Raw genomic sequence first — 21856 nt, forward strand, 5'->3', positions numbered from 1 at the left:
CCCACAGTCGGCAGCGTGGGTTGCTGTTGATGGTACACTTCTGCATGAGCCTCGGTGCCCATAATAAAATGCATTCCACTCGAGGATGGAACAAATTAAAGGGCGACCTGCTCTTGATGCTGGTTTTTCAGTTCAAACAGCACTTCACTTTGGTTTGGGTGCGTTGGCTTCCTCTGGCATCAGGAACTGGCTGGTTCTGTGGACGGGATACTGGCCTGGCAGGAGCAAAGCTCTGATCTGGCTTGGCAAATACTCTCTTCTGAAACGAATCTGGCTTTAAGCATTCACTTGTCCCCTTGCAGCAATCACATACCCGGTCCTTGCTTCCCTGCCTCAGCCCTCTCCAGCCGATCACAGGTGTTTTGTCTTTGCTCAGGGCATCTCATACTTGCATGGCCTCTGTCCCCTGCACATGGTGAGATACCTTCTGTGCCCTCTGTGGGGGCCCCAACCACACATTTCCTGGTTGCAGGGCTTTTTTATCTGCCACTTTATCCACACATCTGTGACCACAGCTTTTGGTGACACTCCTGTGTCTGTGACAGACGGTAACAGTGTGTTTTGGTTTCCAAGACCTGCGGGGCACATAACTTTATTTGCTAGCCTAGTTCCCAGAAATCCAGAACCTCTGTCTGTCTGTCCCAGGGTCCCCCAACCTTTCAAACCCATGTGCACCCTCTTTAGAAGATCTGGGCCGTAATTCCCAGGTCCCCGTCTATGGGGTACAAGGGCGCGTTTTACAAACAGTGTTGTAGAGGTGAGTGTGGACACAGCCCATATGTGGGGTTTTAACCCTACGATGCTAACTGCACTGAGCTAAATGGATTGGGAAATGCACCTTTGTTACCCAGGGAGCCGCTGCATCTGTCAGTCACAGCGATGGAAATGCACAATGGCAGGGTCTGTTCTAGCCCCACGTGGACTTTCTGCTTCCAAGCACAGAGCGGGGAACACGCCACTGATCACACCCTCCACTCACCGTGACAGCAGTGGGCCACGCCCTCCCTCGCCAGGTGTAACCAAGGCCACAAGGGGTGTGTCTACACTAGGAGCTAACGTCGAAGTTCGGTACTAATTTGAAGTAACCATCAGAGAGGCTACACACGTTGTCCTTTACTTTGAGGTTAACTTGGAAGTAGGGAGCCCGACTTCGAAGTCTTTACTCCATTCCCGGGAATTCCCGGTGGGAGCAGATGCTCAGCTTCAAAGTTGCTTACTTCAAAGTTACACTTCAAAGTAAGCAACTTCAAAGTTATTTTTGTAGCATAGCACAGCCAAAGTGTAAAGCAGAGCCGTGGTTCTGGGTTTCCGTGGGTCCTGCTGGACACGCCGTGGCTCACGCTGTCCTGTCAGTTTCATTGCTTCAGTCTTGCACATTAGGAACCGCTTGGGTGGCTGCTTTTCTAATCGACACAGGCGTGGGCGAGGAACCCGGTGCAGCAGTGGAATTCCTTCTGCATTGAATCCGTGGGGATTCCCAACTGCTGGGGCGGCTGTTTAACAATACAGCTTGATAGTCAGCAGGGCAGTTCATAGACTGCTAGGGCTGGAAGACTCCTCAGGAGGTCAAGAAGTCCAGCCCCCTGCCCAAAGCACAATCAGCCCTAACTAAGCCTAACTCCAACCTTAAGCCTGCATCTCGAAGTCTGGGTCTACGGGTGTACATGGGCCATTTAGTCCATCCCCTTGTGCACACGCCCACGGCTATGCTGATATTTTCAGTGCATTTGCTTTATCACAGTCAAAACAGTTGTGCCTCTGGGAGCTGGAAGTTACTGCTCCAGCTGCCTTAAGCTTGACCTAGGACTGAGCTAGCACTGGAGAGTCTTGGGGGGCATTTGTACCCTATCCCCTGCCTCCCCGCTCCAGCAGGCACAGAGGGCTGAGCTGGCGGATGTAGAATGTAAGCAGTTTGGGGCAGGGACTGTTTGTTGTTAGATGTGTCTGCAGCATCGAGCACACAGGACCCTGGCTGGCGGCGGCCACTCAGCAGCAGTAATAAGACACCATAAAATAAAATGAATTTATATCAATAAAAGGAATTGCCAAGACTGTGGTTTGTACGCCTGGGTAATGAATACTCCCAGCGCCTTGCTGCCCTTCCCTGCTGTCCTAGGGATTTCTCCAGCAGGGGAAGCAGAGACCTGGGATCATTGGTCGCTGTGACACAGAACACTTCACCCTCGGTGTTTATTTTGACTTGACCGGTGATAAGTTTTCTTTTTTCCCTCCCTTGTAACATCGTGTACCAGCCTCACTAGCTCTCCTAAGCTGAGCAAGGTCAGAGCGGCCGGTGTTTGCCGGTGAGAGCTTGCTGGTAAACCCGGGGGGTGCTGCTTCCGGCGCATTGGGCTCTGAGTCAGGACTGAACCCAGTGCCCTAGCGGGCGACCGGGAATGCTGCGCTGCTGGAGCAAATGGTTTTCATACGAGATGTTACATATGGCCGTTGCAAAATCATGTGGTTTTTTTTGCAAGAGCAGGGAGGATAGAGTGGCCCAATTTCAGCTGTCTCATTTCCCCTGGGAGTTTCACTGGGTTGCAGCATTCTTTCCTTCGGGCCCTAGGCTGCTAAGTGCTGTTGAACTATTCTGTTTTACCCCACCCCACAGACTCGCAGGCTTTACGGCTTGGGCTATACTAGGCAGGCAAGTCAATGGCAGATCTGCAATTCTCGCTACGGCAATTGTGGAGCGAGAATCAACTTACCTACAATCAACTTACATGGCTGTCCTCACTGAGGAAGGTTGAGGGGAGAAGTAACCACCTCCTTTACGCCTTGCAATATTGACGAGTACTGGGGTCGCCTGCTGACCCTGAGAGGTCGATTTCACGCACCCTACCAGGCATGCAAAATCAAACCCCAAGAGGCTCGATCTTCCTGGTAATGTACACATGGCCTAAGTCCAGCAGGACCCCGAGGATCCTCTAACCTAGTGTTTCTCATGCTTTTGGCCAGCAGGGACTGGCTGGCCACCTTCCTCAGCCGTTCCAGGGTCACCGACTGGTTGTTGAGGAATTACGGAGCTAGCCCACGGGGGTGAAACACTTTTTGTGTAACACACAACACGTGGTTTGGGAGGAAAGGGCCCTGTGCTGTAGTGCACCCTGCGAGCATTCAGTGGTTCTTAGCAGATGCCCGAAAAGATGCTCACGCAGGGGGGCTCTTATGCGAATTCTTTAAAAGGACCCTACCCGCCCCATTGTGGCCTGCGTCAACGCACTGAGCTAGCCGGGCTGGAGAGCTGAATGGCAGAGCAGAGACTTGGGAGGTGCAGCTTGGGCAGTGGGGTTAGTGGCCAGGGAGGCTACAGCTCCCCAAACAGCTGGCCTTCTACATGTGGAAGCTGAAGGGGCACCTGCAGCATGGCCCCGTTGTGCTCGCCCCTGCCCACAGTCCATCCCTTCCCATCCCTGCTCTGCCTACATGGCGGGAGGGGGCGAAGAGCCACAGGCAAGCAGTTAGCAGAGGCCGGCAGAGGGCAGAGAGGTACAGGTGAGCAGTGAGCAGCCGGCTGTGCTGGTGGGGTGTCTGGGGGAGGGAGTGAAGAGGCCCAAGAGAAAAGTGGAGGGGGCCTCAAGGGGGGGCAGGCAACAGGGCAGGGCCAGAGCCTGGGCAGACCCAGCCTCCCCAAATGGAGGAGTCAGGTGCTGTTCATCGGGATCCGAGGTGGTCACCCATGTTCCCCGTAAGCTCAGTGCTCCGTCAGCCGCCCCGGAGCAATCCAAATGCCGCCCAGCCACTTAGCAGAGCGCCCGCAGCCAGAGCCTGGGTTGCTTCTGGTGGTGCCCCTCTGCAAATGCCTCAGTGCGCATGGATGGGAAAAAGATTAGAGGGAATGCTGGTGGTCACCGCTTGGGGAAACCCGCCCCCCCCATCACAAAGGCTGCAGCTGTGAGAAGTGGGGAGAGGGGCAGCCCGACGTCCAAGGGCGAGCAGGGGGGAAGGGTACAGAACAGGCGTGGGGAGAGGGGAGTCCGCAAAGGAGCGCCCATGTGCAGAGCCTGTCCCTGCCTGGCACAGCGGGTTTGCCAAAGGCAGATGCTTATCACGCCCTCTGCCAAGCTGGAGGTTCGAGGGGCTTTTGTAACGGGGCCGACAGCCACCCTGGGGCAACATGGGAGGAGGCCCTGCTCCGTGCCGTGGAAGGGACAGGGCGAAGGCAGAAGGGGTGGGACCTGGGCAGAAGGGTGGTAGTGACTCCTCCCTCACAGCTCTGCAGAGCAGCCAAAGGTCCTGGCGTGCCGGCCGCTGCCAAGTAATAGCAGTGGTGGCTGGCGCTATGGGCCCCTTGGAAACACCAGGCCCTGGGACAACTGCCCCATTTGTCCTCTCTCTTCACCCCTCCCCATTCCCCCCGCCCCCAGTTGGCGGCCCTCTGTGTTTGCAATGTGGAGAGAAAAAAAGCGTTTCTCTGAAATCCTGTGTGAGGTTCTTCCCCCAGCCGATGCTGCGCCCGCTCTGCTCCCAGGCGGTGATGGTATAGGAGCCCCGCTCCTTTCTTCTGCTATAGACATGTCTTCCGCCTTCTGCTAGCGAGAAGTCCTGCTGCCCAGCAACTGGCTGGGAAAGTGATGCATGAAACACACTCCCCGAGGGGCCTGATCCATCCCACCTGCCGATTGTGAAAGGCCAGGGAGTCGAACTCTCGTAAGGTTGAACCTGTGACCTGAGGGGCTAAAACCAAGTGCTCAGCCACATGAGCTGAAAGCCAGTTGGTCCTCAGCCCAGCCTGTAAGGCAGAGCTTGACTCTCCGTTGTCAGTGAGCTCAGTGCTTCGGGGGTTACATACTGACCAGTCAGGCTAGGAGCATTCACCATTCATTCTGTGCATAGACCTGGGTGGCTCCACAGGCTCAGGGATGGGAGAATCCAGCCCCCCACCTGAGCTGTGGCTTCCTATGGACCGTCTGCCCTATGAGGAGCGATTAATAAGACTGGGCCTTTTTAGCTTGGAAAAAAGATGATTAAGGGGGGGATATGATAGAGGTCTATAAAACAGTGACTGGTGTGGAGAAAATAGATAAGGAAGTGTTATTTACTCGTTCTCACAACACAAGCACTAGGAGTCACCAAATGAAATTAATCGGCAGCAGGTTTAAAACAAACAATAGGAAATCTTTTTTTCCACACAGCGCACAGTTAACCTGTGGAACTCCTTGCCGGTGGATGTTGTGAAGGCCAAAACTATAGCAGAGTTCAAAAAAGAACTAGATAAATTCATGGGAGAGAGGTCCCCCAATGGCTATGAGGCAGGATGGGCATGGGCGGCGTCCCTGGCCTCTGTTTGCCAAGGCTGGAAATGGGCGACAGGGAATGGATCACTGGGTAATGACCTGTTCTGTTCATTCTCTCTAGGGCACCTGGCACTGGCCACTATCGGAAGACAGAATACTGGGCTTGATGGGCCTATGGGCTGACCCGTTCTTATGTTCCTCACGCTCCATGTTAGACACGCCCATGTCCTTTGTCCTCCTTGGACTCACTGTGGTTCTTCTCTATTGCAGGTCCCATCTGGAAGCATGAGGCAAATCCCAGGGGCTCTTTACAAGCAAGACCTGCCCAGTAACCAGAAAAGACGTAGGAGCAAGAGCTGCCCATTTAAGCAAGCCTCGTCTTAGCTGCCGAACAGCGAGAGACCATGCCCGTGAAGGAAGGAGCTGACCCCACGGATGTAAGGGAAATGAGCACCTTTTAGCCCTGCCCCTCGGTATCATGACAGGAGAGACCCAGCATGTTTATGCTGTCAGTGATCCTGAGCCCAGCGCCAAGGAGCAAAACAAAGACTTTGCCTTTGAACGGTGCAGCAGGAAAGGCGGAGGGGAGTTTAACGGCAGCTCGCTGGACACCTCGGAGCTGGACTTGCACAAGGGGACCGAGAGCGGGCCCCACTTCCCCGGCGTCAAGGACAAAGAACCCCACTGCCAGCGAGAGGCTGTGATCAGGCCGCAGCAGGCGGGCAAGATCGACTTCAAGTCTCTCCACAATAAGCCCAAGTTTCCCAGCGATGGTGCATGGAGCAGCGTGAAGGGCGGCCCACAGTCTCCCCCGGGGAAGAACCGAGTGAGGGATAAGAACCGGCGGGCTGGGAAGGGGGAGCGCAGCCACCAGCAGCTCTACAGGCTGAGCATTAGCAACTCTCGGGCCCACCCCACCATAGGCATCGCCTACCCACAGCAGAAGGTCACCCCGCCCAAGAAGCCAGAAGTCAGCCTAGGACCCAGCTCGGGAAGCTACCGATTCCACGTGCCCAGCATCCCAGAAAGGGAGGCAGAGCTCCTGCAAGAGGACCTGAGTTTTAACCAGTGCTTCCCCGAGGCCGCTGCTGGCCTTACCTCCTCCAACTATACCTCACACCCACCAGCCGCAGCATGCCAGACCCCCAGCGGGAAAGGACAGCCGTCGGCCGGCCTCGCCCACAAAAGTCCCAGCACCAATGGGCAGTTACACTATTTAGAGTTCCAGGCAAATGGAACGAAGTCTTGGTCTTCCCCAGACAAAAGCTTCCCGGGTGCTAACTATGCTGTCTCTGCTCAGAAACCATGTCCCTTCCCCGAGAGCAGCAAAGCCGGCACTCACTGCCTGGGCTCCCTGCCGTTTCAATACCCCTTCCCGCCGTTGCAGGATGCAGCAAAGGTTCCTAGCAGTCAAGGTTATACAGATGTTTCCCTGGCAACTAACCAGGTGGTTCATGGTGCTTTTGGTTTCCATTCTGCCTCCAGAGACTGGCAAGAGGAGACTTTAAGCGATGGCTCCTACGACGGCGGAGCCCCGGAAGGCAGGACGTATGGCGTCTCTTCTCAGCCAGCTCAGTTCCTGCATTTGCCAGCCCCAGGGGCCCAGCAACAATCTCCTCTGCAATGCTACAAAGGGAGGAATGAGCATTCTGGGGAGCTCATTGGTGCTATCTTTTCTTCTGGTGCTATTGACCAAACTCCAAGCACTTTCCAAGAAAGCCAGTCTGTTTTCCCACCTAGTTTACACGCTACTAATATGCCAAAGCCAGTGAGTAAGGGGCAGTCAGCCCTGAAAGACAATGGACCTAGTCAAAAGATACTGACCCAAGGTAGCTCTCTTCGAAGGAATATGCCACAGAACTCTCTACCCCAAGTGCACTTTCAGAACAAAGTTTATTGCAGCTCCCCAGCGAGCGGCGCAAGCATGGGATTGGTGCCTTATGAGAAAAGCATTCCCACTATGGCTCAAACCCGCCCCCGGCTCTTGCAAGCCTGGGATGGGGCCAATAAGGCATTCTCTCCCATGGACCCAACATCAGCACCTTATCCAAACCCTGTTGGAAGCCAGTTCTCATTCGAGTGCCAGTCCAGCCCCGAGCAGAGGCAGCACATGCAGAAAAACACCAGGATGCCTTGGCAGCCAGCCCATCTCACCTCTGTGGTGCCCAGTCACAACAGGATAGATCTACCCAGACAGCTTACCAGCCAGAAATTCCCATTCCCTATGGGTGCCTCGCAATGGCAAGGAGGCAGCACAATGCAGAAAGGCCCTCCCAGGTATCACAGCCAAAAGCTGTTGGTGGGGGAGGGTCTGGTGGTGCAGAGGAGGGACCCCACCCGGCCCAGTGACGGCTCGACAAATGCTTTCTCCTTTGAAGGAGGAAAGGACACAGGGTCGCCCCCATGCGACTCCAGGAGCAAAGCCCTGTTCTTCACCATGACCCAAACTGCGCCACCAGCCACCTCCAGGAGCTCTCCCAATCCAGCGTTAGCTCTGCCGCCATCGGCTTTGGTGGCAGCTTCACCGTGCGAGTCTCCGCTCCCATCGCCGGTCCCCAACCCCACTTGCAGCAGCACCTGTTCTTCTCTTTCGCCCACGTCCGGCAGCCCAGCCAACCACAGCTTCGAAGAAAGCCAGCTGCCTGCAGCACTTACCCCATCCCACCTCTTTCACCATCCTTGCCTCCCCTCAGATGCCCTGAGCACCAGCTCACTCCACTACCATTCACCAGATTCCATGAAGCCCTTCCACTTCCCGCTGGAGGCCCCAAAGGACGAGCACCTTCTCAAAAGCCTCCCGGAGACCCACTTCCACAAGTCAGACATCGATGTAGCCAAGGGCTGCCTGGATGGGTTTGAGGGGGAGCCGCCTCCCCCGCCTTACTCCTCCCATCACCTGCTAGCAAACTCTTTGAGCAGTGCCAGCCTCGACCAGCTGGACGTGCTCCTGACCTGCAAGCAATGCGACCAGAACTACAGCAACCTGTCCTCCTTCCTAGAGCACCGCCAGTTCTGCGGCTCACACGCCGCCATCCATGGTGAGACCAGAGACTCTCCCAGGGGGGCTGAGACCAGGAAGCAACTCCCACTGGAGTCCACAAAGCACTGCCAAGCTAGGCCAGGGCCCTCACTTTCTCCCGACACCCATTCACACCTGCTCATGTTAAACAAACCTGTCAATTTCCTGTTAGATGGGGAAGGGAAAGGGGAGGTAAAGGAGGACCCACTGAGAGGTAACATATTTAATGGGCTAACCACAAATTCCTTGCCACTGACTGCTTCCGATTTAGAAATTGATGATGCCAAGCTGGACAGTCTGATCACGGAAGCACTGAATGGGATGGAGTATCAGTCTGATAACCCTGAGATTGACAGTAGCTTCATCGATGTGTTTGCTGACGAGGAACTCACATTGGTGAAGAACGTGGGCAATGGGTTGGTGCACAAGGTGAAGGAGGGCCCAGCCTTGGAGCACAAACTGAAGCACGCGGGAAAGGAGGAGAAGCCAGTGAGTCAGACAAAAGCGGTGTATTACTACAAAGGGGATCGTCCCAATACAGAGCAAGCGAAGAGCAGAACATCCAGAACGCAGCATGTTCCTAAGGCGAGACTGGCTGGCAAGTTCCAGGGGAACAAGAGGCTGGAGAAATCCAAAGTCAAGGAGTTGGCTCAGAACAAGGCGGAAGATCAGCTGCTGATGGCTAAAGCACAGCCTGACAAGAACATCACACTAAAGACAAGAAGAAAGGGTGATGGCAGCTCTGTGACTCCAGGGGCTACAACCAAACCTGCTGTGGATAACACCCACCTCAGAAGCCTTCGTCAGGGTGCTTATCTGCAGAATGAAATCAGGCCGGAAGGGACCACTCCAGGCCCGACGAATAAGAACCCCAAGCTGCCGAGGTTCTCAATGAAGGAGGTGAGAAAGCGGAAGCCAAGGAGTGGCACGTGGAGCAAGGAGCTCATTCATAAAATCGTGCAGCAGAAAAACAAACTCCACAAGCAGCATGCGAAGAGCGATAAGAACCTGCAGGTCTCCACAGCCCCCAACAGGCTGCTGCCAGCAGCCCAGGACGGTAAATTTGGCGAGTATGACTATATTTCGGATTCCGATGATGAAGGGGTGGCATGTGCCAAGCAGAACGGTAGGCAGCAGCTGGGGCCAACACTTAAGAGGAGGCCCAAGACTGGCTTTCGCAAGGGGCACTCAGGGAGAGGTGAGAGAGCCAAAGAGAAGGAGCCAGCCTGGACCGACAGCCGCAAGAAAGACGGACGAGAGTCCAGGAGATCCCCAAGCAATGAGGCAATCAAGAAAGATGGCGTCGCAGCCAGAATCCGAAGGCGAAGCAGCCGCTCATCCTCTGGCAGCAACCATAGCACAAGTCTATCTAGTGAAAACATCACTAGCCCCCCAAGCACTGAAATGGCCATCTCGGACAATGAGAAGGAAGTCATCCAGAAGAGAGGAGACACAGCGAGTTCTGACCCCATCACACCACTTCCCAGGAACCCACTGAGCCTTCCCAAGAAAGAGATTCTAAAGACAAGCAATAAAACCAAAGCAGGCTTTTCCAGAGGGACAAGGAGGTTTGACTCCACCAAATGTTTGCTGACTGGCTCCATGGCCTCGCAGAGCGATAGGTTATATGTTTCTGCGGTAGGTTATATGAACGAGGCAAGCTCACCAGAAAGCAAGGAAAAATTTCGCCACAGTCCAGACGCCTTTGGTGAGAGTCCTATCCGACTTTACGGTAAGGAGGACACAGAGGAGCAGAAAGGAGCCTCTAGCCACCTGGGTGAAATAGCGAGACCTATGCCAGATGCCCAGGATTCCCCTGATTCGACCATGACCAGTCACAGACATCCATTTGCTGCTTATAATGGGGACACCCTAACTTACCATCGGGAAGAGTTAGTTCCTCCTTCTCAGATTGGTTCTGATGCCAGCCCCAGTCACGTGAGTGCTACCTATTCAGCAGATGGCATCAAGTACTTAAAGGAACATGAACTCTGTGACGACCATAAGGATTATGCTGCTCCAGGTGGCTGTTATGGTGGAGATCCTGTTGGAATGATGCTAGCCATCAAAGGATCCGATACCTATGTGAACACTGACGACACACTTTATGACCCTAAAGAGCTGTCCAGTCACTATGACCCGAACCTTTTCTCAAAGCCCCCAGCTGTGGGGGCTTCACACATTGACGATATGTACTTATGCCAGGATGACATGAGCACCGGTTCCTTTGAGCAGAAGCACTCTGACTTCCCACCCTTTGCATCCGAAAATCAGCAGACCAAAGCATCCTCCCCTCTTAGCTTTGACTCCTCTTCGATATTCGGAGAGCTTCCTGTCGCTGAGTTTGAGACGCCATTATATGACAGCGTTGGCACAAGTAAGGACAATTACGTCCCATTTGGTTGCAACCCACCCAGCAAAACAGTGCCATTTGAGCAGCAGTATCCTCCATTTCTTCCAGAGAAGGACTGGAGTCTAATGGAGGAGGTGTCTCCAATTTTGTCAGACGACATTAATCAGTTCCACACCCTTTCTGTGGAAAAGCCGTTAGCGAAGAAATTCCCAGAGGAGCGTGCCATAACAGCCAATCAAATGTCTTTACCTTTGTCCAACAGGATCGGAGATTATAATGTAGCTTTTGGGAACAATTTACCAGATGAAGAACTGGAGATCAAACGATTAGTTACAGAACTGGAAAGCGAGCTGCAAACCAGTAAATTAAATAATGAGGCTTCCAGCGTCCATCAGAAATCTGAGCGACAGCTCAGCACCCAGCCGAGGAAAGCACCTGACCAATTTTCACCTACACATATGAATCAGGAGACAGAGAGTGAAAAGGGTTCGTTCTTGACTGATGCTCTTGGGCATGCCAACCTCCTTTCCACAAAAGTCTGTGCGATCCAAAGTTTAGTGAATGACGAGCCCACGCTTCCCAACATAGATGGCAACTATAAGAACCGCCGAGATTCTTGGCCCTGCCCAGCCGAGTTTCATTCTTTAGAATCGAGCTTGTGTACAGCAGCTGCTGAAGATTCAATCTCTGTCCATCATTTCTGTTCCAAAGAGGCCTGTGATCAGTTCCCGGAAGCTCTGAAGGATTCTGAAACTTCCCAGAAAAGTGACTCCAGAGACATGGGGAAAGAGCCTCCTCTAGTTATCCCTGATCCAAGCACACCAGACAAATTAGAGGCTCCAGCCTATACCAACCATATGATAAAAAGCCCCGTTATTGTTACTGATTCTTTGTTCCCTAAAACGCTAGAGGCAGCTGAACTAAAGAAACATGAGGTTTTGCCATCTGGCCCAAGTAAATATGGAGCTGACAGTTTTTCAGAGCCAGAGAAAACAGAAAAAACCTTTGAGGGGCCTTCAGAGCTGGAATCTGAATTTGGCTTTCAGGAAGATCCAATCCCTCCCTTGGAGCTCGCTTTGTCTTCTTACCCCCAGAATGACGTGAACTCAGAGGAAAGACCTTTAGATGCGGCAGAGTCACCTAAAGTGTTAAAAAGCTCAGTGCACTTAGCAGCTGGTGACAATGGAGCTGCATTATTGGAAGAGACGGAAGAAAGTAAAGATCCAGCCGTCTACCAACCGTCAGACCCCTGTGACAAGGCTAGCAACCAGAAGTTGCTATTATTTGACATACTGAGCGTGTCCAAAGAGATCGACTGTGGTACAGAAAGGGTGCCAGCTGCCAAAGAAACGACGGCAAACCCATTACAGCAGCTCCAACTGTTTGTTGCCCGGACAGTGAAGAACAATGAAGAAGAGCTCATGCTGCCGTGTTTCCCCACACTACTTTCTGCCAAACACCAACCTTCCAATCCCAATATCCTGTCTGGGCAAGCAGAGGAAGGCCTGGGCAGCTTGGAAAGTGAGAATCCGGCATGTCATCATGCATGCGGAGAGGGGAATGAGCCCATGGGAGGGGAAGTAGAGAGCACAGCTACCACATCAGAAGCAACTGGAGTTTTTCCGGAGGCAGGCAACCAGCTGGAATCGTGCAGTGAAACAGACCCCTGTATTGCAGGGCAATCCGCTTTTGCTGACCACAAACTGCACAATAAGGTAACAGAGCTGCAGCACTTAGTAGATGAATGTTCAGAGCCAAGTGACATTAATATCTGTGCAGATGGCGTATCACAAGAACATAATAACCTCCCACCATGTAGCAGCGCAGCGGTAACCCCCTTGCTAGGGCAAGTAAAGAAAGCTGATCAGATTGTGGAGGAGCAGGAGCAAGATAAAAACAAAGCAACCTTGGCATTTAAAAACCACAGACAATCCTATTTGAGCCATGGTTTGCTTGAGAAGGAAGCCTTAGGCAATGCACTTACAGAGACAGTAAAAGAAAGCAATGCTGAATGCAATTCTTGGTCTGATGGAGCTAGTCACCATATGCAGCTGTCATGCACCATAAACGCCAAAGTCATAGGATCAACCCACAACCAAGTGGGACACGAGGCACGGCTTCCTTGCACCGCATCTTTGGTTCCTGCTCACTCTTTGAATCTTTCTGAAGATCTTCACCAGGAACATAATTTGCTGCATAAAACTAACATATATTCAGTAAATGCCCACCCTCCTGAAGAAGACCGCGGACAGGAAAAGCAGGCCCTCAACACTTGTCACCCTAATGAGGACTCTCTGGCCAGTTTGCCTTTGCAAACTAACTTTTCTCACCACAAATATTTGCAGAACAGCAGTAATGAAGATGTAGATTTCTCTGACTTCAGTGCGCAACTGTTGGAAGAGGATAGATATAGTACCCCTGACCTTAACACAGAGACTCAATCAAGTTCACTTATTGTAAAGAGGTTCAACTCCGACTTGGAGAAAAATCTAGTTGGCTGTCCTGCCCAAAATCCTATAGAGCAAGGAAAATGGACAGACACACATGTATTTCCACCCTCGCACCAGCAGCACAGCACCACTGCTCCTGCACCGATGGATGCTGTTGGAAACGTTCATCATTGTCTTGCCAATGACATTCTAAGTAATTTTGTGCAGTCAGAAAAAGGACCAGCAAGACCTCATTGTCCACCCTGCTGCAGTGAGCTGGCAGCTTCTGCCCTGGAGATGGAAAGCTCCCAGAAATTGCAGATGAATGACACTACTATGACCTGCATGCCACCATTTGATCAAAAAGACATTGGTGATGGACTGCCGGAAGGGACTCATGCTGAGCTGTTATGCCCTGTTTATAAAGGAAACAAAACATGCACCATCATAGACATGATTATTAATTCTCAGTCAATGCCTCTGCAGGACATCCAGGCTTGTCAGCCCACACCAGAAGCCAAAGATTACTCAATGAATCCTACTAACCTCTCACCAGTTGGAGAAAGAGATGTAGAGGTAAACTTAAATCAAGATAATGAGCTTGAAAAGTGCTGTTACAATGGAAATAAAGATCACAATGATCCAGAAGCCTTATGCAATGGTTTTGTCATTCACCAAATCCCAACTGATGTAAGAACTACCTCTGAAAGGAAAGCAGATTCTGACCCTACTGATCAAGAGGTCCACCAGTTTACAGAGGTGCCAGAGATGAGACCCAGTGAGCCCTCCAAAAATGTGGATAAGAGAGAAAATAATTCAAAAGGAGATGACTCGGAAAGCCACGGGGCTGAGAGTTCTGGAGGAGACAGCAGTTTTATGTCAAAGAAGGAACAAGAAGCAGAGAGCGCCATCTTTAAAAATACCACAGATTCAACCACAAAGAGGCATCTGAAAGAAAAGAAGCAAAATGGCCCCCAAGTCACCTGTGATGTCTGTTCAGCATCTTTTAGATCCAAACCAGGATTAACCAGGCACAAAGCTGTAAAGCATCAGCTGAAAAATGACAGCAAGTTGCTGCCAAGCAAAGCTTCAAAGTTTGGTTTGAATCTGCTGGAGAAAACGTCTAAAATGTCCAAGAAAGTCTCCAGGAAAAGCATAAAGGCCACAGTCAAAGAGAGAATGCAGATCTCTCTGGTGTCCAATAGCACTGTTGGACATGTCTCCAAGAAAAACGGTGCGGGGCAAGAGAAGGAATCTCATGCACAAATGCAAGAAGTAGTTAGCAGAGTGCTCAGTGACCTCAGTGTCATCTCACTTGAAATGTCCCCCAAGTCTCATCACACAGAACTTCTGAGTAAAGAAACAAAGACAAAATCCCATAGCTCAGCAACAGGGGGACTGAATGAATCCCTGACAGAAAAGCCCAGACCTAGAAAGCAACCCGATAAAGGGGGGAAAGTCAGAAAAAGCCAAAACAAAGATCTTGGTGGATTGAATAGAAGTTTAGAGAAGAAACTGAGTAGAAAAGCAAGAAGAAGGAAAGTAAATACGTTTCCCAATAAAAGTGAAGTCAGTGGATCATCTGACCTGGAGAAGATTGGTGTTGATGGTCCTTCCCACGCTGTTTCCTGTAGAATCAACTCCAGTTTGTCAAATGTGATTGGAGACCTGGCTGAGACAGGCGGCTGCATCTCAGCAGAGGAACAAGAGAGACCCAGTTCACCCCAACAGTCTCACACAGCAACACAGTCACTTGGCGTGGTTAAACATTCAGATGAAGTGGGGGATTGGGTAGTCTCTTCCAAGGAGGTGGATGGACAGGAGTCACTAAAGGTTCCTGTGAGCTGTCAAAAACAGATGGAAGATCTAAGGCCAGAAGAGGCAGAGGCCCAAGAGAAATTGGCAAGTGGGTTCCTGACACAAGTGGAGAAGAGGATGAGCAAGGGAGGTAGAGAACAGCATGATGATAGTGACAGCACAGCTGTGAAGGAACGTGAGCCAGAAGAGAATTCCTTGAAAGAGAGCAATCATGGGGGTCGGAGTAGCACCTTCAGGTGTCCATCAAGTCCTAAGCTGTCTTTAGAAACGTGTGACTCTGAAACGGCCAACAAGGATCCCACTCAAGCCACGCTGGAAAATGCTTCTGACGACAGCCCTTGTCCTGCAGAAACAAAGCACTGGGGAAAGGGAGAGTTGCAGCAGAGAAAGGAGTCCTGCACTGGTGATGCAGCTGAGTCAGAGCAGCAGAATTTATTTGATGATGACATCACATTCTCACAGCTGTTTCCAAGGGACAACCAGTTCGCCCGGAGGAAGTGCACACGCGTGTATGGAAAACGAACCAAGAAACCCAAACCCATTGCAGATGCAAATGTCAGGCCAGTGGGCACCGTAGACTTCTTTCCCATCCGGCTGTCTTCTGACCTCAGTGAAACCAGCTCTTTCTGTGTCACCAGGGACGATGCTTGTGAATATGAAACCATCTCCATCGATGACGCCTTGATGCTGAATATGTGTCACAGCAGTAAGCCAAAGGGGTGTGATGCCAGCTGCCACACTTGTAAACCTATTTCGCTGCAGCCAGATTATGAGAAAACCAGCCAAAGAAAGGAGGTCATTGACCTGGAGGATGATAACATGCTAACTTTCCTCTGCCAAACCAACCAGATGGAAAACATTCCAAACTTGAACATTTGGGGAAGTTTTGAAAAGGAGACGCAAAAGATTCCAGCTGATGAAATACTGTTCAAGCCTACAGACCAGGAAAATGGCCATTCAATAGTGGAAACGAGCCCAAAGCCCCCAGATCTAGAAGAGGAACCCTTCAATGGCAGGATAAATGAAAACCAAGACTCAGCTGAGTTTCGTACAATTGACATTGATATGTTGAATGCCAAGTTCAAGATTCAGGATGTGTGCTTTTCCAGCCCTGGCAAAGATAATCCTGGCCATCTGGATGAAAACATAGTGAGTTTCAAGCAGAAGCCAAGCCAGCATAGCAAACATAACAAAAATAAGCTAGACGATGGGAGATTGGGCAAAAATCGCAACGATATGAACATCAAGACTAAGGATAAACAATACAAATGCAAAGTGTGTTTCCAGTGGTTTCTCACATTAGGGGAACTGGACTTTCACAAACTCACCCATAACCCTTCCCCGCCACCTACATGCTATATGTGTGTCCAGCGCAAATTCAGCTCGAGGGAGCAACTGCGAGATCATTTAAAAGAGAAGCATGCCAAAAACAAAGCTGGCCTGTGGGCCTGCGGCATGTGCCTCAAGGAGATTTCTGATGTCTGGATGTACAACGAGCATCTCCGAGAGCATGCCACGCAATTTGCTCGGAAAGGTCAGGCTCAGAAATCGGTGATGGGTCTGCCCCCCTGCTTCAGCGAGGACAACGCTGCCGTCACCCACTTCCTGAACACCATCATGTATCGGAAACCCAGCAAGACATCTAAGCTTGCGGACTCCACCAGCAACCACCTTGCCAGCAAAGAGAGCAAGAGCCTAAAGGAGGCAGCCCCTGACCAAGAGGCAAAGATAAACAAAGATGCTTTGGAAGGCAGTGTCAGAATTAAACCAGCTTCTTCCACTTCCAGCTCTGCCAAAGACACGGCCAGTCCATCTGCAGACACTACGCCAAAAGGGGAGAGTGCTCCAAAAGCTGTCCCCATGCATCCAGACTGCAAGGATCCTTCCAGAGATTGCCATCACTGTGGAAAACAATTTCCCAAGCCCTTCAAGCTGCAGCGCCATTTAGTGGTGCACAGCCTACAGAAGATTTACTTGTGCCACAAGTGCCCGATGTTTTACCCGGAAACCAAAGAGCTTCGAAGCCACCTGAGTCAGGATCACGGGATAGCAGAGGAGCCGGAGATCAAGCACACCACGCTATACGCATGCGAGCTCTGCGCAGACGTCATGCACGTCATCAAAAAGTCATTCATCTGCAGCATGTGCAACTACACCTTCTCCAAGAAGGAGCAGTATGACAGGCACATGGAGAAGCACCTAGTGGGAAGCAGCAAGACTTTCAAATTCCGAGGTGTCATGAGGCCTGGTCTCTCCTCCAGGGATGGCGGTGAGAAGATCAAAGAGGAAAACTGTTCAAGGGAGGAGATGCCACCCCGCAAGAAAAGGAAGTTTGCACACCATGGCAGCTTGGCTCCACAAAGCTTCCCCGTGCACTTTAACCATGGTGATGACCTACAGCTAGCTGATCCACCTTTATCATCTCCCAGTGAGTCCTGCCCTGAAACAGCTGGTGTCCTGGAAGGAACTTTGCCCCAAATCCCTGTGAAAACAGAAGCTATCGTGGGTAACTTCTCAGACCTCCTGGCTGAAATGGAAAAATCTCAGTGCAGTGCCCTCTCGCCACCTCCTTGTCTGTCTCCTTCTCTGCCCCAGACTGTTGTGAGTGACCCAGACTGCAGTCCCACCAGGACGCTTTCTATTGAAGAACAAGACAAAGATGCCTTTGATGGAAAGCCTCTTCCTTTTCTGGACTCTTCTGAATTTAGCATGGAGCTTGCTAGTTTAGCCCATAACGGGGCAATGGATGGAAAGCTGTCTCCCCCTCATCTCGCTGAGAAGCATGGGCAAGCAGATGCCCAAGAAAGACCAACCATCGGCGATCAAAGTGAACATGTGGTGGCGTTATTAGACAAACCCAGTACACGAGAAGAGCCTGTTGATGAGATCCCTTGCCTCAAACCAGCTAAGCAAATCCCAGAAATTCCTGCACCAAAAGTGGAAGCTCCACAGGCCAAGGACATTCACAAAACAAATGTAGATGATACAGCTCCTAGGGAAACTGCATCCAAGTCCAATTATTCAGAGCCCACCTTCCCCTTTCTGCCTCTGAAGGACAAGACAGCATCACCTGTTCTAAACAGGGCTACAAAAGATTCAGCCCCGCAGAAGAAAACCGCATGCAGTCAAGTTGGTGGTGAAGCTGCCTGTACTGCAACTGGTCATCTGGGCAGAGCAGAGATCCCAAAACCCTGCTTTCTAAAAGAGAAAGCCACACCTGAGACAGAAGTCTGTGCGAAAGACAGCAGTGCTATTGTCAGCGTCCGAGAAATAGGATTCAATCACAGTAAACCCGTAAGTCAACTCAAAACTGAGGGAACGGCCAACCCTGTGAAACACGGCCACTTGGATCCAGGCAAATCCTTGGAAAAGCAACCTCTGACCAGGCTTGGCAAGCTGCACCCAAAGAAACGCAAAGAGCACAAGTCTTCGAGTCATAAAGGCAGCTCGGCCTCCAGGGAGAACATGGAGGGAGATGGGAAGAAGAAGAAGGCCCGAACGCTGGGTCCTGGGAAGAGTGATGGGGCTGGAGAGTTCAAAAGAGTGGAATGGGCTAATGAGGCCTCTGCCCTTTCACCCGGGAAGAGGGAAACGCACTGGAACAAACTGACCGCCAAGTCCAGAATGTCAGGCACTGGCAACCAGCTGAAAAAGGTGGCTCTGGACACCTACAATCAGAAGAAGGCGACTCACCGTCATTCCAACGGAGACCTGAAACGTAAAAAGGACATCCTGGGGAAAACCTTTCACCATCTCCTTGCCAAAAGCCCTGCCGCCTCCCTGCACAGTTCTTTAAACAGGCACAGAGCTGTCCAAGGTGCTAAACCTGCTGACTCTCATAATTACAGGACAGCCGAATCCCAGAACAATCTCCTAAACCAACTGTTTGGACAGAAATTAACGAGCTTTAAAATTCCTTTAAGAAGAGATACTTCAGAGTAATTTATGAAAGTGACTTATGGTGATCCTCAGCTGCTTTCATGGGGTTTGCAAGGGAAAAAATTATCAAAGCATTAAATTCGTTTGTGTAGCATGATTTTTTTTCTGTCTACTTTAAATGAACTTGCACTGCAGCCTCTGTGAAATAGTTTGCTTTGTGTCTACTAATCTACTTTAATTCACCTGATTTATCATGCAAATGCTCGAACTTTGATGTTGCTGATGATTTTCATGAACTGAAATTGTAATCGCTTTGGGCAGACTGAATCGTCAAGAGCAATTGCTTTATTGCAGAAGTGCTGAGGTTATAAGGATACTTGCAAATCTCAGACCCTTTTGAGACTGCTTCTCTGTTATCTTTGTACAAAGTACTTGAAGACATGAACTTCATTCCATAGACGTCTTATTCAGAAGGTGCAGTACACTGTAGAAAGCAATTTTTTTAAAAGATTTTGCACAAATAATCCTATACAATTCATTAAATTGGGAACTGGCCTACGACATGATAAATTAAAAAAAAATTAAATTAAGAATCAAGTGTCACATATTTTGACAGCCGTGCCTAAGAATTCGTTTCTACATTGCCGAGAAAATAATGAACTAACTTGCATGCTGCGTGGGCCTGTTACAGTATTTCAAACATGGATGCCATTATTTGACCACTGTAGATTATGTACATACATGAAAAATGAGAATAACTCTTGCAAACTGCACCTTGACATTTGTGACAACTTCTTTTCGTTTCACCGATAAAACTGTGCCAATTTTCCAGACCAGAATTGTACTGTCCAAGTGACCGTAATGGTATAACTTCTAAACTATCTTACTGTATTGACTTAGTAGCTATATAGGTATCGGCTTTTTACTATGCAGTTACTGGTGCTATTTTTATTTTGTAATGTGAATACAGACTTCCTTGATTTAAAAATAAAAGGGAACAGATAGGAAGTAGCAGTGACCGGTAAAAGAAATCAAAGCAGGAAAATAAAACTTTTTAAAACATCCTGAATGCTGGTACTCCATAGTGTTAATAAAGGTTATGTCATGTTGTCGAGTAGGTATACAACTGAACTTTGAAACAGAAAGAAATCTCAGGTGCAAAAGAGGACACAGAAGATACTTAAATACTATTGAAATACTCCCAAGTCAAGGAGGTGAAGTTATGCACTGATGTGATATGAACAAATAGAGTACTTTGCGACTGTCCTGCAAAAAAAAAATTTTTTTTAGCTTTAAAAGGGAAAAAGAGGCTTTATCCTGTTAATATGTATCTTTACAGTCCTTTGTATTGTATAAAAAACTATTGTAGGTAAATTTACCTTGGGTGCAATGTGTTATGTCAAAAGTTTTTATTTTGATATTTTGTCAGAGAGCAAAGAGAGAGCAGGAAATGCCTTTTATTATGTCGTATGTGTGCTATTAAAGTGCCTCTTTAATATTGTTAAATAAAGTATGAGATGAAAATATGGGGTGGTACTGTAAAATCATACCTAATTCATCTTTGCAAATATATTCCAATATTTTCACAGAAACTCCCAGACTCTGTGGAATTTGTCACACATTTTGCTTTCTTTGTCCTTCTTTCCGGTAGCTCAGAAACACATCGACTCCCCAGTTTTGCTGGGAGTTTGAGACTAGAGGCTGTTCATTACTCTCGCTGCGTTTGCACATGCCTGTGCATGTAATGGGGCACGCACAGTAGGAGCGAGTGTGGGCTCGTAACCAGTACCAAAATGACTAAGTTGCCTAGGTTAGGTAACTTCTGCCTGGCTAAGGTACTTAGATGGCCCCATTCCCACAGTCTCTTTAATCACTCATATATTAACAGAACTGGCATCAACTCCAAATAATTAAACAATGAAACATTTTCACTTATTTTACAGTATCAAATCCCTGGCTGGCCTCTTCCCTGCTGCCTCTCCTAAGTGTGACCCGTCCCTTCTCCTCCCTCAAACCCCAGCACTTCGGGAGCACCACGAATCAGCTGATTCGCAATGTTCTAGGTCCAAGAGGGTGAGGAGCAGTGATGTGGCATGCATCAGCTGGTTCGTGGCAGTCTGGAAGTGCTGGGCAGGAGGGGGAAGAGGAGGGGAGGGTGAGGCCCAGTGTTCCCTGTAAGCTGAGCACTTGGGAGACCGCCCAGGAGCGATTCAGGTGCCACCCAGCTGATTCGCACGGCGCCCGCAGCTGCAGCATGTGCTTATGTTGGTGGTGTGCCTCAGCATGAGCCTTGGTGCACATAACAAAATTTATTCTGCCCAAGGATGGAAAAACTTAGCTGGAACACATGGGGGGGCCCACTGTATGAGGGGCATGGGGGAAGGATACAGAGAGGGGGTGCTCAGGATGCACGTGAAACACTGATGGGCTCTATGCAGCCCACAGGTTGACCCCCCACTGGCACTGAGAACTGCGTGACTTGTCCAAGGATGTGAGGTGTTGTGGGGGGGAGCATGGAACTGAACTGGATCACTCAGGCTCCAGGCCCCTAACCACTAGGCCGACATTCCTTTTGCTGCTGACTCGGAGTTTTTAAACACTACATCTCTCGCCTCTTGTGCTTTTCATCCAGGCCTCTCAAAGCACGTTACCCAGAAGTGGTGGCAGTTGTTCTCATGCTGCACAGAGGGAAACAAGAAACTTACTCAAGCTCAGTGCCAGAGCTGTCACTAGGCACCAGGCGACCTGAAGCACTGTCCTCTAGGCCATGCTGCCTGGCCCATAATGGCCCCATCTTGGCCAGGATTCAAAACAAGGTTAGGTAAGCTGTGCTGGGAAGCAGGCACTGGAAGGTGGAGGAGGCCGGTCACCTCTCTGATTGCCACTGGGTAGACCTTTGTGAAGATCACTGTACGTCTCTGATGAACTATAGCGAACAAATAGAGTGCCATTGGCACACAGCCCACTCCCAGGCTACTTCCCAAGAGCACAAAGATAGTTATAGACCTGTGCCACTGTAATAACACAAGCAACGAGAACCTCCATTCAACTGAATCAGCACCGCGACCTCAGGGCAAGCCAAGCTAACCTACCCAGTGAACAAACAAACTCCTCGCCAGTC

At 50.3% G+C, this 21856-nt stretch overlaps 1 protein-coding gene across 2 annotated transcripts in view; it reads left to right on the forward strand.

The window, feature by feature from the left end:
• Positions 1 to 21856, forward strand: part of ZNF469 (zinc finger protein 469) — a 221212-nt gene that overhangs the window by 189975 nt on the left and 9381 nt on the right. Inside the window, exon 3 of one of the 2 annotated variants that reach the window (XR_012647491.1) lies at positions 5508 to 19209. Coding sequence is in view for 1 of the 2 variants with exons in the window: in XM_075008907.1 (XP_074865008.1) it covers positions 5716 to 18798 (13083 nt within the window). In the remaining variant the exon portion in view is untranslated. Of the gene's footprint in view, positions 1 to 5507; positions 20300 to 21856 lie in introns of those variants that run through there. The other variant, XM_075008907.1, reaches the window with a different exon arrangement.

This window comes from Carettochelys insculpta, chromosome 14, assembly GCF_033958435.1.
Source record: "Carettochelys insculpta isolate YL-2023 chromosome 14, ASM3395843v1, whole genome shotgun sequence".
Lineage (NCBI taxonomy): Eukaryota > Metazoa > Chordata > Testudines > Carettochelyidae > Carettochelys > Carettochelys insculpta.